Source organism: Megascapheus bottae, chromosome 7 (genome assembly GCF_031878675.1).
Source record: "Megascapheus bottae isolate mThoBot1 chromosome 7, mThoBot2.hap1, whole genome shotgun sequence".
In the NCBI taxonomy this organism is placed as follows: Eukaryota; Metazoa; Chordata; class Mammalia; order Rodentia; family Geomyidae; genus Megascapheus; species Megascapheus bottae.
In genome coordinates, this window is record NC_143515.1 from 66569007 (window position 1) to 66583662 (window position 14656).

The 14656-nt window shown below is 47.5% G+C and overlaps 1 protein-coding gene across 2 annotated transcripts in view; it reads right to left on the minus strand.

Moving 5' to 3' along the window:
• Window positions 1–508: 508 nt before the first annotated feature.
• Dpysl5 (dihydropyrimidinase like 5) overlaps window positions 509–14656 on the minus strand; it is a 72860-nt gene continuing 58712 nt past the window's right edge. For both annotated transcript variants that reach the window (XM_090337316.1, XM_090337315.1), the window contains exons 9-13: window positions 11175–11316; window positions 8555–8697; window positions 7345–7552; window positions 4891–5059; window positions 509–3256 (exon numbers count right to left, since the gene is read on the minus strand). In XM_090337316.1, the coding sequence (XP_090193442.1) occupies window positions 3171–3256; window positions 4891–5059; window positions 7345–7552; window positions 8555–8697; window positions 11175–11316 (748 nt within the window). In that variant the 3' untranslated portion in view covers window positions 509–3170. The remainder of the gene's footprint in view (window positions 3257–4890; window positions 5060–7344; window positions 7553–8554; window positions 8698–11174; window positions 11317–14656) is intronic.

A 14656-nucleotide genomic window follows, 5' to 3' on the forward strand; every position in this document is an offset into this window, starting at 1 on the left:
CACAGGTGCCAAAGGCTAGGTAGGAGAAGCCCAGTGCTTCTCCCTTTTTTTGCTTCTAATGCTTCCCCGAACCATTTCTATCTCTGATAACTTGTCAACTATGCCTCAGGAAATCAGGCAACAAAAACCTTGGTTTTGTTCCCATCAGAAATCCTAGACTCTGATCCTTAAAAAGGGCACTTCTAGGGACTGGACTCAGGACTCACTTGAGACACACATTCCTAGTCCTTTTGCTATTTTCAGATGGGGTCTCATGCTTTTTTCTGGGCTGGCTAATGTCAAGTAAGTGTGTCACTACAAATACACACACATATGGTGTGTGCACATAGTTATTTAACTATAACTATATACATATATTATTTAAAATCTCCACGCCTTGCTGAAGCCACAAGATAAGAGATTGATCAAAGCTGAGTTTTCCAAGCAACTGAAGCCATACCCCAGCCACTGTACAAGAGGCTCCCTCTTCAAATAAACACAACAGAGACCAAGTGAGAAGTAGCTACAGTTTAATACAAACCTGCACCAGAACACGTGTCGGGCTGTTTTGTTTTTGCCTCAAATGGTGGCCAAAGCACAGGACCGTGTGTCACCTTGGGACTGACACAATTGTAGCACCATGACATTTACAGAGGAGTGAAAGTCACTTGGGTGCTGGGGTGCCGGAGGCTCTATCCTGACCCCCGGCTGGGCCAGCGGCCACAGCAGCTGGAGGGGTTGGCTTCTGTGTGGTTCTGTAGTTTCTGTGTCAGTATGGGAAAAGCCCTCATCTTGGCATCGGCTTGACAGAGACCTACTGTGGACTCCTAGCACTACTCACACGCACACACACATACACACACGCGCACACACACAGTAGCACAAATTTCTGGTAACTTAACCCCACAAACCTAGAGAGCAGCTAAGGCAAGAACAACAGTATTTATTCAGTAAGTACAAGACCAGTTTGAGAGCTGCATTCGTGGCAACCAGCCAGGAGCCACTGGGGCTGGAGCTCTGTATGAGGCAAGGTGGGTGGCAGGGATGGGTGACTGGCTTCTTGGGACTCCTTCTGATTTCCATCTAGAAGCTCCTGGGTGAGCACAGGGCCCATGTAAGGGTCGGGGTGGATGAAGTGGAAGACCTACAGTAGCCTCCCCAAGATGTGACCTCCCAGCACCCACGGCACACATTGCTCAGGCAGAGGCACTAAGAGAAGGTAAAGCTTTCCTAGGTCAACCAGGGTGCCCTGCCCAGCCGGCCCTACCACCACTTGACTCTTTGGCATCTGCCCCAGGCCCATGACCCAGCTAGGCCTGGAAGGGATAAAGATGCTATGCATTGTTCCAGGGGATTCACCATTTCTGTGACCCATGGAGGCTTATCCAGAGTCCCAACTTATTATCTCCATAGTTGTCTCTGCTCCCTGGGTTACCATGGCTGTTCTCTCAGCCCCTGATGAAGGGAGGCGATGGGTACTGCACACACCACATGGTAAATAAGCCTTCCACATTTGCTAGTCATGGTTCAAAGTGAAGTAAGCAGTCGTTTTGTTTACAGCAAAGATGGGGGGGATCTACCTACTTGTGTAAACCAAAGCAGAATACCTATCGGGGAGTAAAGTCTTCTAGTTGGCTAAACTGATGCACTCAATCATAGACATCACCCCACACTTATTCTCCACAGCTAGGCCAGACAGTCAAGGTCATGAGCGTGGTGACAGATAGTTCTGGGGTCTGAGGGCCTACGCTTTCGGGCCTCAGTTCCCTCATCTGTGAACTGGGGAGAGGACATGTGCTCCATCGCAGGGACAGCTTCTATATGGAAGTGTGGAACAGCACAAGCAGCACTATACAGATCTGTCGCTGACGGCCAGGCGCCTCCTGCAAGCCTGGGGTGCTCAACCCAAAGGTTCATGAGCTCATTTTCCTTCGCAAGGGCAGCCAGCTGGGCCACTTCCCAGATCCAGCACCCGCCCATGAGACGCTCCGCAGAGCTTCGGAGGCAGGGGGGCCTTTACTGGGCATAGCCAGCGTAGCCACGGAGGGTGTGGTGCCTACCACAGGATGCCACAGCACCTGTGCAGGGAGGTGGGCTCCACAGCCAGGCCCCGCGGGTGGTGGGCAGGAGTCATCTTCCCTTGCGCCTGGCAGCCCCTCTGCCACTCCCCCCCTCTCAGCAGGCACAAGATCTTCTACCAGTCACACAGGAGGAGTAGCCAGGCCTCTGACCAGCAAGGAGAAGTGATAGGAAGCCATGTAGGGATGTGGGTTAGTGTTGGGAGTGATGGGCTGAGATGGGAGGGGCCACCCTGCCCCCTGAAGGTCTCCAGGGCCACATCCAAGCTCCCTCTTAGAATGCAGGAAACCAGACTAGGAGGGGAAGAGGGCAGGCCCAGAGTAGTCTTGGCAGCCCGAGGACCCCAAGTGTGGGGAGATGGGCCCTGTGCTGTCTGGCTGTATCGAGTGCAGCGTCTCCTAAGGACCACGTCTACTCCTGTTTCTATGCTATGCTAGTGACACGAAGCACCGTTATTTTTCCACAGGTTGCACAAACAAGTCAAACCAAACCACTGCGCAAACCAAACGTGCAAAACAAAACCATTTACACGCGCCTGGCACCAGGCACAGGGGGTCCCAACCCTCCACCCCCACCCCCAGGGTGTCTGGCCTGCACCTACACAGGGCCGGAGGTGAGTCAGGAGAGATGAGACATCCTGGGCGTGGCTGGGAAGGTGACACCTGTCTGACTTGGGAACTATCACCAGGGGGCTTGAGGGGTGGGAGGGAGGCCTTTTCATTATAAAGCACACCTCTGCTAAAGTGCTCTAGACACCCAGCTGGGTAGCCAGGGCAGGGCACTAAAGCCTGGGCCTTCCCAGGGCCAGCACTGGAGGCAGCAGTGAGAGGAGGGGCTGGGCCAGGTTATGCACAGGCACTATGCATAGTGAGTAGCCCCCACTGAGGCAGGTAAGCGCACAGCAGGAAGGATAGCTCAAAGTGCCAGTTACGGATGGCTCGAAGCACAGGGAATCACCTTCACACATGGGGTGGGGTCCCCCGGGTCCTGGGACTCCCCCATGGGTGGCACGCTTCCCATCCCAGCCTCTCCTGCCCCCTGCAGCTGTGGCCTGAAGGTGTGCGGGCAGTTGGTGCGATGCGTCCTCACTTGATGGGGGCTGGTCAGGGCCTTTACCAAATGCCACTCGACCTGCCGCCAGGGGGCGCAAGGATCCGCGCCGAGGCCCTCTTTGGAACATGGTCATCAATCTGAGAGCCTGAGGGGAAGAAAGGAGAACGGGTGAGTTAACCAGGCTGCCCTACAGGGTGGCACACCACGGCTGCCAAAGACCACAGGCTCAATACAAGCAGGGGTGGAGTGAAACTGTCTGTAGGTATTAGCTCATTGAACCCACTGACTCCATTCTATTTTGTGTGCGTGTGTGTGAGAAAACTCAGAGATGTGATGTGATATAGCTTGCCCTAGTTATGAGCATGTAAGGGTAGAGACTAGATTTGAACTCAGGTCTTTCTGACTCAGTACACCCACCTCTCATTCTGCCTATCTGCTGCTTCTAGCTTCAGTGAATATAGGGCGAGAGGGAAAGGCTTCTTCAGGCCCCATGGCTTGAAATCCCTCCTACACACTTGAGTCCCGGGCAGAGGGTAGGTGACAGGCTGCCTGACAACTGTTGGGTTTTGGAGATGAGGGACACAGGAGGCCATGGGCCAGTGAGGTCCCTCCTTGGGGGTCTCGTCACCTCTCGTGTGGCCAGCCACACTGGCCGGTCTAAGTGTATCTGATGAAGTCCTCCAGACACATGGCCCCTTCTGATACCTATGCCCCATTGGCAGTGGACGAGGGAGCAAAAGGTCCCCTCCGTATGGACCACCAGCACCCTCGGTGCGAACTATCTGTTTCCGCTACAGTTGTTCCTGGCACAAGGCTGGGCCCTTACTTCTCCAGTGCCTTTTGGTGTAGCCTCTGCCTCTCCTACTAAGATCGACTGTTTAGGTCTCTGCGAACTTCATGCTATGAGCTCAGTGAACTCCATGTTATAGGTACAGTGACCTGGGTCTTGTTCCTCTTCTCCCACCCAGCCTATCAGCCTAGCACAGCGCTTGCAGACTAAGTTCTCTGACTAGTCCCGAGGGCCGCTCAGCTGTAGTCAGGGAGACTTGGGCCCTGGCCTTTTCAAGTGGTGATGAGAATTTCCACTAAAGCTTCATGAAGGACCACAGATTTGCACAACTCTTTCCTGCGCATCACTGAGGGGACAATTAGGAAACAATGACCCCACCAAACACTGCAGAACACCTGATGTCTGTGACTCCACAGACCGCAGCTGCACCTAGAGAAGAGGCAGGTGTCAGTGGGACATCTTGACCGAGAATAAAAGAGGACCCGTTCAAGAAACTTAGAGATGAAGTCAGACAGGGACCAGGACATAGTCCCAGGGACAGAAGGTGGAGGAAAGAATCCGGGAGTCAGAGACTGAATGAAGTTAATGAAACATATATATATATATAAAATTCCTGATTGAGAAAACAAAACAAACACAAGTAGTAACAGCAAGGTTAGAGGGAGGGAAGAGAATCACAGAAGGCCAGGTCAACAGCCTGCTGCAGAAGAGATAATGGGTGCATCCCATGAATAGCAGAACTGTTTATGCCTTTGAGATGTTTCAGGGGACAGCAATGGAAGAACTGAACACCTCAGGGAGAGCCCCTAATTGGGCCAGGGCCCGTTAGAAGGCCTGAGGAGCCCTCCTGGCCCTCTCCCTCAACTCCTAATAAGTGTGTGTCTCTAAGGGCACAGCCCGCCCTCATTACCAAGCATGGGGGAGGGAAGAAAGAGGGCCCAGACACACAGCCAACACCACTGGCTGGCCCTCCACACTCTTACCCTTACCAGAGAGGCTGAAGCTGGACTCGTGAAGGTCCCGCATGCCCCCATGTCGGGTGACTGGCCGAGTGGGAGTGTCTGCCAGCGGTGTGCCCATCTCCTTTTTCCCGGGATGCACCACCACAGCGACGTCCCCCAGGTAGGGAGTGCGGTCCACTGCCCTCACCTTCAAGGCCTGGAGGAGGGAAAAGACAGTAACAGCAATGCCTAGCAGCATGGACACTCATCACTCCACTAGGGAGTCGAGTCGAGCAGGGGACCAGGCTTCTTTTGAGCTCTTGGCCTCAAGATTCTTCACGTTGCTCCTAAATAGTGCATGTGTGAGTGCACATATACACGTGAACATTCCATTTGCAAGTGAGCGCGTGTGCACATGGGCAGAGGAGGCCTTGCTGACTGCCCTCCACATGGATGGCTCCTTTCAGCATATCTAGCAGGGGTGCTCTGAAGAGAGCACCCCTTTCCTAGGCCATGGTATATCTCTTCAACACCAGGCCCCCAAGACGCCGCACCTTTCATTGTAGTCTGACATCTTTGTGGGGATTAAAGCTCAGTATAGCTGATGTGGATACAAGAGACTCCAGGTAGCAGCACTGGCTAACTCTACTCACAAAGGCTGTAAGATTAAGAGCTATATTTGACAACCAAGCTCCTTAGGTTCCAGTCCCAACTCTACTCCTTCTAAGCTGTGTGATCTTGAGTAAACTATTTTATCTCTTGGTGCCTGTTTCCTTTATTCGTAAAATTAGGATGATAACTGTGTCTGTGTCAAAGAATCAGTAAAGTAATATGTGCAAAGTTCTTAAACCTGCTCTGGCCCAGGTCATGAACAGTGCTTCACTATAAGTGCTTGTGGGAGGAAGAGGAGGAGGAGGAGGAGGAGGAGGAGGAGGAGGAGGAGGAGGAGGAAGTGTGCTTGGATGTGCGTGTTTGGGCTGCTACCATCCAATGAAAGTAACTTCATTGACGTTCATTAGCAACTCAGACGGGGCCGGGAGTTTGGCCTAGTGGTTAAAGTGCTTGCCTAGCATGCATGAAGACCCGGGTTCGATTCCTCGGTACCACATACATAGAAAAAAGCCGGAAGTGGTGCTGAGGCTCAAGTGGTAGAGCTCTAGCCTTGAGAAAGTCCAAGGACAGTGCTCAGGCCCTGAGCTCAAGCCCAGGACTGGCAAAAAAAAAAAAAAAAGAAAAAGAAAAACAACAGACACAGGATTCCTGAAGTTAATTCCTCTTCTGATAATAAATCTGTAGTCAGGCTCTGCCTGGCTTCCTCCATCAAGATTATCCATGTTGGGCCGGGAGTTTGGCCTAGTGGTTAAAGTGCTTGCCTAGCATGCATGAAGACCTGGGTTCGATTCCTCGGTACCATATATAGAAAAAAGCCGGAAGTGGTGCTGAGGCTCAAGTGGTAGAGCTCTAGCCTTGAGAAAGTCCAAGGAGAGTGCTCAGGCCCTGAGCTCAAGCCCAGGACTGGCAAAAAAAAAAAAAAAAAAAAAAAAAAAAGATTATCCATGTTATATATAGTGTTTTTTGGTACTTCACTCCCTTTTATGACTGAATAATACTCCACTTGATGGGTTCACTGTGATGAATTTATCCACTCAACAGTTGATGGATATGCAGGTTTCCACTTTTCCTTTTATGGACAGAGCTGCTATAAACCATCATGTACATGTTTTTGTGTAGGCATGATTTCATTTCTCTTGGATATATCCCAGACAGTGGAAATGTGGTATGCACCCAAGAGTAAATAGAGAAGTCACCTGCCAAACTTTTTGGGAAACTGTCTTCCATAACAATTGCACCATTTTCCCAGCACCACATCTTTACCCCTACTTATTTTCTATGTATTTGACTATATCTCCCTTTTGTCAGATAATCTTGGTGTGAAAGGGTTGCGTTTCCTGCTCTTTTTGGAACCTTTTCCTGAGGGCTCTTGCCCCCTACTCCCCTTCACCATCTGAGGAGCACTTTAGAGATGAGGTCATTCACCTATTCGAGTAAGACACCCTGAGATTACGTTTGGAGTCAATGCTGTGCTCACGAAGTCCTGTTTTTTCTTCCAGCACTCAAGCCTACTCCCCATCAACACACTTAGCTTTGGATTTCTTGGCTGCTTGGCCTTAGGAAAGAAGGGCCTGAGTGGCTGTGAAAGCTTGGGGCCCTTGCAGCTGCAATGGCTTCAGTGCACCTGGCTTGTTCACAGGCTTTCAGAAGAGACTCCTTGAGTCTGTGTATGAGGAGGACACGCTCAATTTCCTTCTTGGGCCTTTAAGAACTCAGGGCTCTGTTTACTTTCTCATTTGAAACCAGTGTTTTCCAACTCCAGCAATCACCTTCCCCTACCACATACTCTGCCCTGCATTGTAGATAGGTGGAACCCTGGAGGAAGGGGAAGAAATCTTCAGATGGGATTGTCACATTCCCCCCACACCTCTTCCCACCTCCCCACCTTACCTTCTCTCTCTGTACCAGCTTCTTGTAGACAGTGTCTGGGAAGGTTCGCAGGGGACAGAACTTGCCAGTCCCCTCAGCACACATGAAGACGCCATTCTCGTACACAACACGGCCCCGGCTGATGGTGACCAGAGGCACACCATGGCAGCGCATGTTCTCGTAGAGATTGAAGTCTCCTCCTTGCACCTGGGTGCTGGCTGAGATGGTTCTGGTGGAAGGGGAGGGTGGGATAGCAAGCTCTGAGTAGAGGTCAAGATGGCACAGAGGAAGGATGACAGCCAGGAGGAAGGGATGGTCTCCAAGGCCTTATTGTGAGTGAACTCATCCTCTCAAAATCCCCACAGCCTAATCCCCAGAACTTCAGAATACATCCACCTTTCAACCTAGGACTAATGAAGGTAAAATTAGATCACACAGACGCATTCTAGTGCAATCTAGCTATCATCTTTATAAGAAAGGTCACAGAAACAGCAGTCATGGTACAGACAGTATGTGGGAAGATGGCTCTCAGCAATCCAGGCTCACAAGTCTGTTAGAAATAGTGCAAAGATTACATGCCTTTGGACTACTGTAATGCAAGCTCTTAAAAATCTCAAGTTGGGTGCCAGTGGCTCACGCCTGTAAGCCTAGCAACCCACGAGGCTCATCTGAGGATCTTGGTTAAAGGCAGCCAGGCAGGAAAGTCTGTAAGACTAATTTACCACCAAAAGCCAGAAATGGAGCTATGGCTCAAAGTGGTAGAACATTAGCCTTAAGTGAAAAAGCTCGGAGACAATACCTAGACCCTGAGTTCAAGCTCCAGGACTGGCACAAAACAACACACACACGCATGCACACACGCACGCACGCACGCACGCACACATGCACAAGTTCTTGCTAGGTATCATTGTTTCTAGCTACTCAGAAGGCTGAGATCTGAGGATTGTAGTTTGATGCCAGCTTGGACAGAGGAGTATCTGAGACTCTTATCTCCAATATAAAAAGTAAGAACTGGAGGTATGGCTCACATGGTGGAGCCAGCCTTGAGTGGAAAAAGCTAAGGGACATCATCCAGGTTCTGAGTTCAAGCCTAGTCTCAGTATACACACATAGGCAGGCATATGCATGCATGCGGCTGCACACGCACACACACACACACACACACACACACACACACACACACACACAATCCCAAGTCCCTCTAGTCCAAGAAACTTGCAACAAACTTTACTTTGTGGCTTCTGGGTCCCACACAACCACATCAGCATCGGCTCCAGGGATAATACGGCCCTTGCGGGGATACAGGTTGAGAATCTTGGCTGCATTGGAACTGGTAACAGCCACAAAACGGTTCTCATCCATCTTTCCTCCAACCTGAAACATTACAAAAAAGGTCAAGTAAGTCAATGAGGCTGTGTGTGTGTGTGTGTGTGCAGCCGCATGCATGCATATGCCTGCCTATGTGTGTATACTGAGACCCCCCGGGAATCTTCAACCCTGGCCTATAACCTTCTAGCTCAGGGGGTCAGAACTATGGTCCTGGGCCAGGAGTGTCACCTAGGGGTACAGTGCTTGCCTAGTATGCATGAAGCCCTGGGTTTGATTTCTTGGTACCACATACACAGAAAAAGCCAGAAGTGGTATTGTGGCTCACATGGTAGAGTGCTACCCTTGAGAAAGCTTGAGAAAGCTCAAGGACAGTGTCCAGACCCTGAATTCAAGCCCCAGGACTAGCAAAAAAGAAAACAAGAAAAAAATAGAACTATGATCCTGAGGAGAATGATGCTGTGGGCTCTGTTTCAAGTGAGCCAACTTTCTAGGCTTAGTCCCATAACCATAAGCCCACTTTCTCTTCTCCCCTTCCCCCAGTTATGATGTGACTGGGGTCTTGTGTCAAAAGACTTTCCATTGGGTATAATGCACCCCTAACCCTAGAGGATCTCTGAAACCAGACAGAACTAAACTCCAGATAGTACTGGATGAGGCATTTTCTTATGCATGCATACTATGATAAAGTTTAATGTCTAAATTAGGCATAATAGGAGATTAACAATAACTAATAGAAAAGTTTAACAACATACTGTGATGAAAGTTACTTAAAATTTGTAGTATATTTTTTTGGGGGGGTCAGTTGTAGGGCTTGAACTCAGAGCCTTGGTGTTGTCAGTGAGCTCTTTTGCTAGCGCTCTTCCACTTTGAATCTCAGAGCCACCTCCAGTTTTCTGTAATTAACTGGAGATAAAAGTCTTGTGGACTTTCCTGCCCTGGCTGGCATCAAACTGAACTCAGAACTCAGCTTCCTGAGTAGCTAGGTGTGAGGCACCAGCACCTGGCCAAAATTTATGAATTATTTTTGAGGTTTTAAGGTTATTTAACATTGTTGGGCTGTGAATTGAAATCATAGTAAATGAAACCATGCATTATGTGGGGGCAGCTTTTGGATGCTGTATGGGCTGGGAAAGTATCTTATCACCCCGTCCTCCCCAAGGACCAGGCGGCCTCTGCTCTTCAAGGGGCATTTCCTGAGCTCACTGTCCCTCCCAGAGTGGCTGCCTTAGTCTTAAGGACTTCACATCTCATTGGGCTCATCTTCTGTTGAATTTAAGCCATGATAGATCAAGACCAAAAATATGCACTCTTCATGAGAACAGGTGGTATTCAAATGAAGTCCCAGGCCTATCTGTTTTGAAATGCAATTAGACAAAATATTCTAAGAGCCTTAGAAATACTCGTATCCCTTAGCCCAGGAATCCACTTCTAGGATGCTAGCCCAATGAATTAATAGAAATACTGACATCTATTCACCACCAAAAGAAGTTCTCTACAGAATAATTTGTTAATATCAAGACTTGATCCTCAGCACCAACCAACCAACCAACCAAGTCATGTTCAAAGAGCATTCAATTTGTATTATAACAAAGAAAAAAGACTAATCTAGCAATTAAAACAATGAATACTATATACACTTCACAAGAAGAGAAATACACCATTATGAAATAGGAACCCCACTACACACCTTAATAATAATCATTTAGAAAGCACTAAAATGTTAATCATTTCTAGGTGCTTTTTTATCATACATTTTATCTTTGTATTTTCCCAACTTCTTTAAAGAAATTGTATATATTTAAAGAGCATTTATATAGGTAGTATTAACATCTTTCTGTCTCTCTGATATCTGTCTGACTACCTGCCTGCCTGTCTACCTATCTACTAGTCTGAAAGGGCATCTCCTACCAATGCTAGTGTTGAAAACACTGCAGACATTATATTATATTATTCAAGGGACTTTCTTTTGCCTTAGCTTTTTCATTCTAGGAAGGCACCATAGGACTTGAGCTCCACTTCCTTAACATATTTTTATATAAGATTAACGAATATTAAATAAATCCCTTTTCTTTGTAGTAGTATCGTAAGCCCATCAGGACCATAATTACTTCCCAAATTACTACAATATGTTGGGGACAAGGCTCAAGTGGTAGAGTGCCAGCTTTAGTAGTGCGGGGGTTGGGGGAAGAATTCTATAATAGATCTCTTATTCTCATAGGGTGAGATGGTGGTAGTTCTGGGCTTGAGCTCAGGGCCCGAGCATTGTCCTTGGACTTTCTCAAGGCTAGAGCTCTACCACGTGAGTAGAGGAGGCCTTTTTTGTCTTGGGGGTTTTGGGGGCTGTTTTTTGTGTGTGTGCTTGGTTTGGAACCCAGAGCCTTGTGCATGTTAGTCATAAGCTCTACCATTGAGTGACACCCCAGCCTCCTGCTTTGGTTTTGAGTGAGCCAGGGCCTATGAATGAGCCAGATTCCTGAGTCCTTTCCCTGGGACCCTAGTGGGCAGGTCTCCGGGTCACCTACCACTCCTCTCTCCCAGATGACACTCATGCGGTCTTGCACGCCGCTCACTCCATGTGGGATCTTGGTGAAGTCCTCCTTGCCCATAGCTTTCTGCTTCGTGGTGAATGGCCGGTGATCTGATGCCACAATGTTCAGAGTGTCACTGGGGAGAGAGATGGAAGTGGGCAGTGAGGGCCACTGGATGCGCACGCTGCCTCTGCATCAATTCCAGTCTAGCTGGCACAAGCTTGTGTTTGGTGAAGCATTTCCAAACTCAGTGCGAAGTGTTGCTAAATAACTTGGTACCATAGCTCCAGAAGGGATGGAAGGACAAGATAGGAGAGAAGTCTAACTTAATAAACAAATGGTTTGTAAGTCCATAATTTCATCACCAATGCCATCCAAGACTGGGTCCTCAGATGGCTACTAAGGCACCAACAGGTCCTCAGGAAGAGAGTGGGAGAGCTGCCAAGGAGAGGGACAGCATATGCAGAGAGATTAATGTGGACCTAGGGCTCAGAGACAAAGAAGGACAGAAGAGAGAACAGCCATGTGACTAGGACCAGAGCAACCTTAGGAAGAAATGCCCTGGGAAGGAAGTGAGGGACCAGAGTAACCTTAGGAAGAAATGCCCTGGGAAGGAAGTGAGTGCCACTCTGCTGCCCACTCAGAAGGGTAATCAAGAGAAGAAGCTGTTGTCTCATGGGGTCAGGAGACACCCCCAGCCAGACACATAGAGGGCTGTCTCCACTGGGGCCTGCTACGCTCTTCAGTCACAGCTCTTGCCAAGTACCTAATGTCTTGGCCAAATCTACAGTAAGATGACTTAGCTCTTCTTGTGGCATGGGCTGATATCATCCTGGACTGCAAAGACAATGGAAAAAATTCTTTCCACGGAGCAGGTTATTCTAGAAACGCTGCAACTTCCCATGCTTCTCCACACCAGAACCCACCAGAGACGATAGGATCTCCAGGATTTCACTGACTCTGCAGTGGTCTCCCCACTATTCGGTGGGAAAGGTCCCCATTACAGCACCATGGACTACAGGTCAGGGAATTCATGGCTTATATTCAACTCCCTTCCTTTAGCTGGGTACCAGTTTCCTTGGAAGAACCCCACCCAAGCAGGTACTGTTAAATAGGTGTAAATGAATGTGGTCCCTTTCTAGAAGGCTCTGAATCTGGGAACTGAACAGAAACTTTTCAAATGAAAAATATAAAGGGCCAACAAACACATTAAAAATATGTTCAACATCCTTAGCCATTGGAGAAATGGAGCTCAAACTATAGTGGGATTCTATCTCACCCAATTTAGAATGGCTACCATCAAGAAAATAAGTGTTGACAACGATGTGAGGAGAAATGTACTCTTTTACACTGCTAGAAGGAAAACAACATGGAGATTCCTCAAGAAACTAAAAATAAAACTTCTATATGATCTAGCCATACCACTTCTGGGCACACATCCAAAAGACTCAAAGTCAGCTTACTAGAGAGACCATGTTTATTGTGGCACTATTTACAAAAGCCAAATTATGGAATCAGCCTACATGTCCATCAATGAGCGAATGAATAAAGAAAATGTGGTATATATACACAACGGAGTTTTACTTAGCAATTAAGAAGAATGAAATGATGTTATTTGCTGGGAGCTGGAGATCACCATGTTAAGTGAAACAAGCCATCTTTTACACAAAGACAAGTATTGCATGTTTTCTCTCATGTGTAGAACTTAGGAGGAAAAACAAACGAACAAGAGATCTTTAACTAGAAAAGTGGAAGGGAAAGGGAAGGAGGGAAGGAAGGGTAGGAGATTAATGGAGGACTGCCTATGCTCAAAGTACCTTTTTATGCATATAGAGAAATGTTATAATTGGCCGGGCGAGGTGGCTCACGCCTGTAATCCTAGCTACTCAGGAGGCTGAGATCTGAGGTTCACAGTTCAAAGCTAGGCCAGGCATTAACACTGTGAGATTCTTATCTCCACTTAACCACTAGAAAATGGGAAGTGGCACTATTATGGCTCAAGAGGTAGGGCAGTAGCTTTGAGCTGAAGAGCTCAGGCCCAGGGTTCAAGTCCCATGACTGACATAAGGAAGGAAGGAAGGAAGGAAGGAAGGAAGGAAGGAAAGGAAAGGAAAGGAAAGGAAAGGAAAGGAAAGGAAAGGAAAGGAAAGGAAAGGAAAGGAAAGGAAAGGAAAGGAAAGGAAAGGAAAGGAAAGGAAAGGAAAGGAAAGGAGGGAGGGAGGGAGGAAGGAAGAAAGGAAAAGAAATGTCATAATGAAATTCTTCACTGTGATTTTTTTCATCTGTGCTGGTCCTGGGGGCCCTTGTGCTCTCTTCCCTTGGCTTTTTCTGTTCCTTGCTGACACTTCACTACTTGAGCTATACCTCAAGTCCAGTATTTTGATTATTAATTTAAGATTAACAACTCCCAACTGGATAAGTCTCACAGACTTTGCTGCCTGGGCTGGTTTGAAACCACGATCCTCAGCTCTCAGCTCCTTAGTAGCTAGGATTACAGGCAGGAGCCACTTGGCACCTGGCAAAATACTATACTACATGAAATTAATGTATACCAAAAGTTTTTAGTACCTCTATAGAGCAACTCTTTAAAATTCAAACTACAGTTGGTCTTGTCAAACATGAGACATTGTACCTGACAACATTTTTTTAAAAAAGTGTGCTCCCTTTAAAAAGTCCGGTGTGTGTGTGTGTGTGTGTGTGTGTTTGTGTGTGTGTGTGTCGCGCACGCGTCTGAGGCTTGAAATAGGACTTGCGCTTTTGTGCTCAGTGCTAACTCTACCACTGTGCCACAGTTCTAGTTCTGGCTTTCTGCTGGTTAACTGGAGATAAAGAGTCTTATAGACATTCTTGCCTGGGACGGCTTTAAATCATGACCCTCAGATCTTAGCCTCCTGAATAGCTATGACTACAATTGTGAGCCACTGGAGCCAGCAAAAATCAGGCTTTTTTTTTAAACAAAGGAGAAATGGACAGATTGTATTTTTATTGCAATTCAGATTAAGAATTTATATACTAATATAAATAATGATAGAAAAGTTCATAATCTCTTGCAGGAATGATAATGAGTTTTCTACCAAGCAGTTTGTGTCATATAAATTGTACAAACAAAATGTTATAGAATTAAATAGTTACAATATGTTCTGATTAAAAAGGGATTCAAGCTATTGTTCCAGTAACCAAAATCACAATTCTACTTCAATAAATTGAATTTAAGTAATTAAAGTGGGGCAAAATAGGCTAGATATAAAAACCCAAGTTATTCAATTAATATTTTCTTCCCTTGTCTATTTGTATTTGTATGAGGTTGAGTCCTATAATTTGGATGAACTGATAACAATGAGAAGGAGTGTGGTTTTTCCGAAAGAACTTTAACAGCCACAAAGAAAGAAACAACAATGTCTTCTCCCTGAAATGTCCCAAGTGGGGACAAAGAAGCTCGATGCCTCTACTGGGACAGAGTCACACTGACTTCAGAA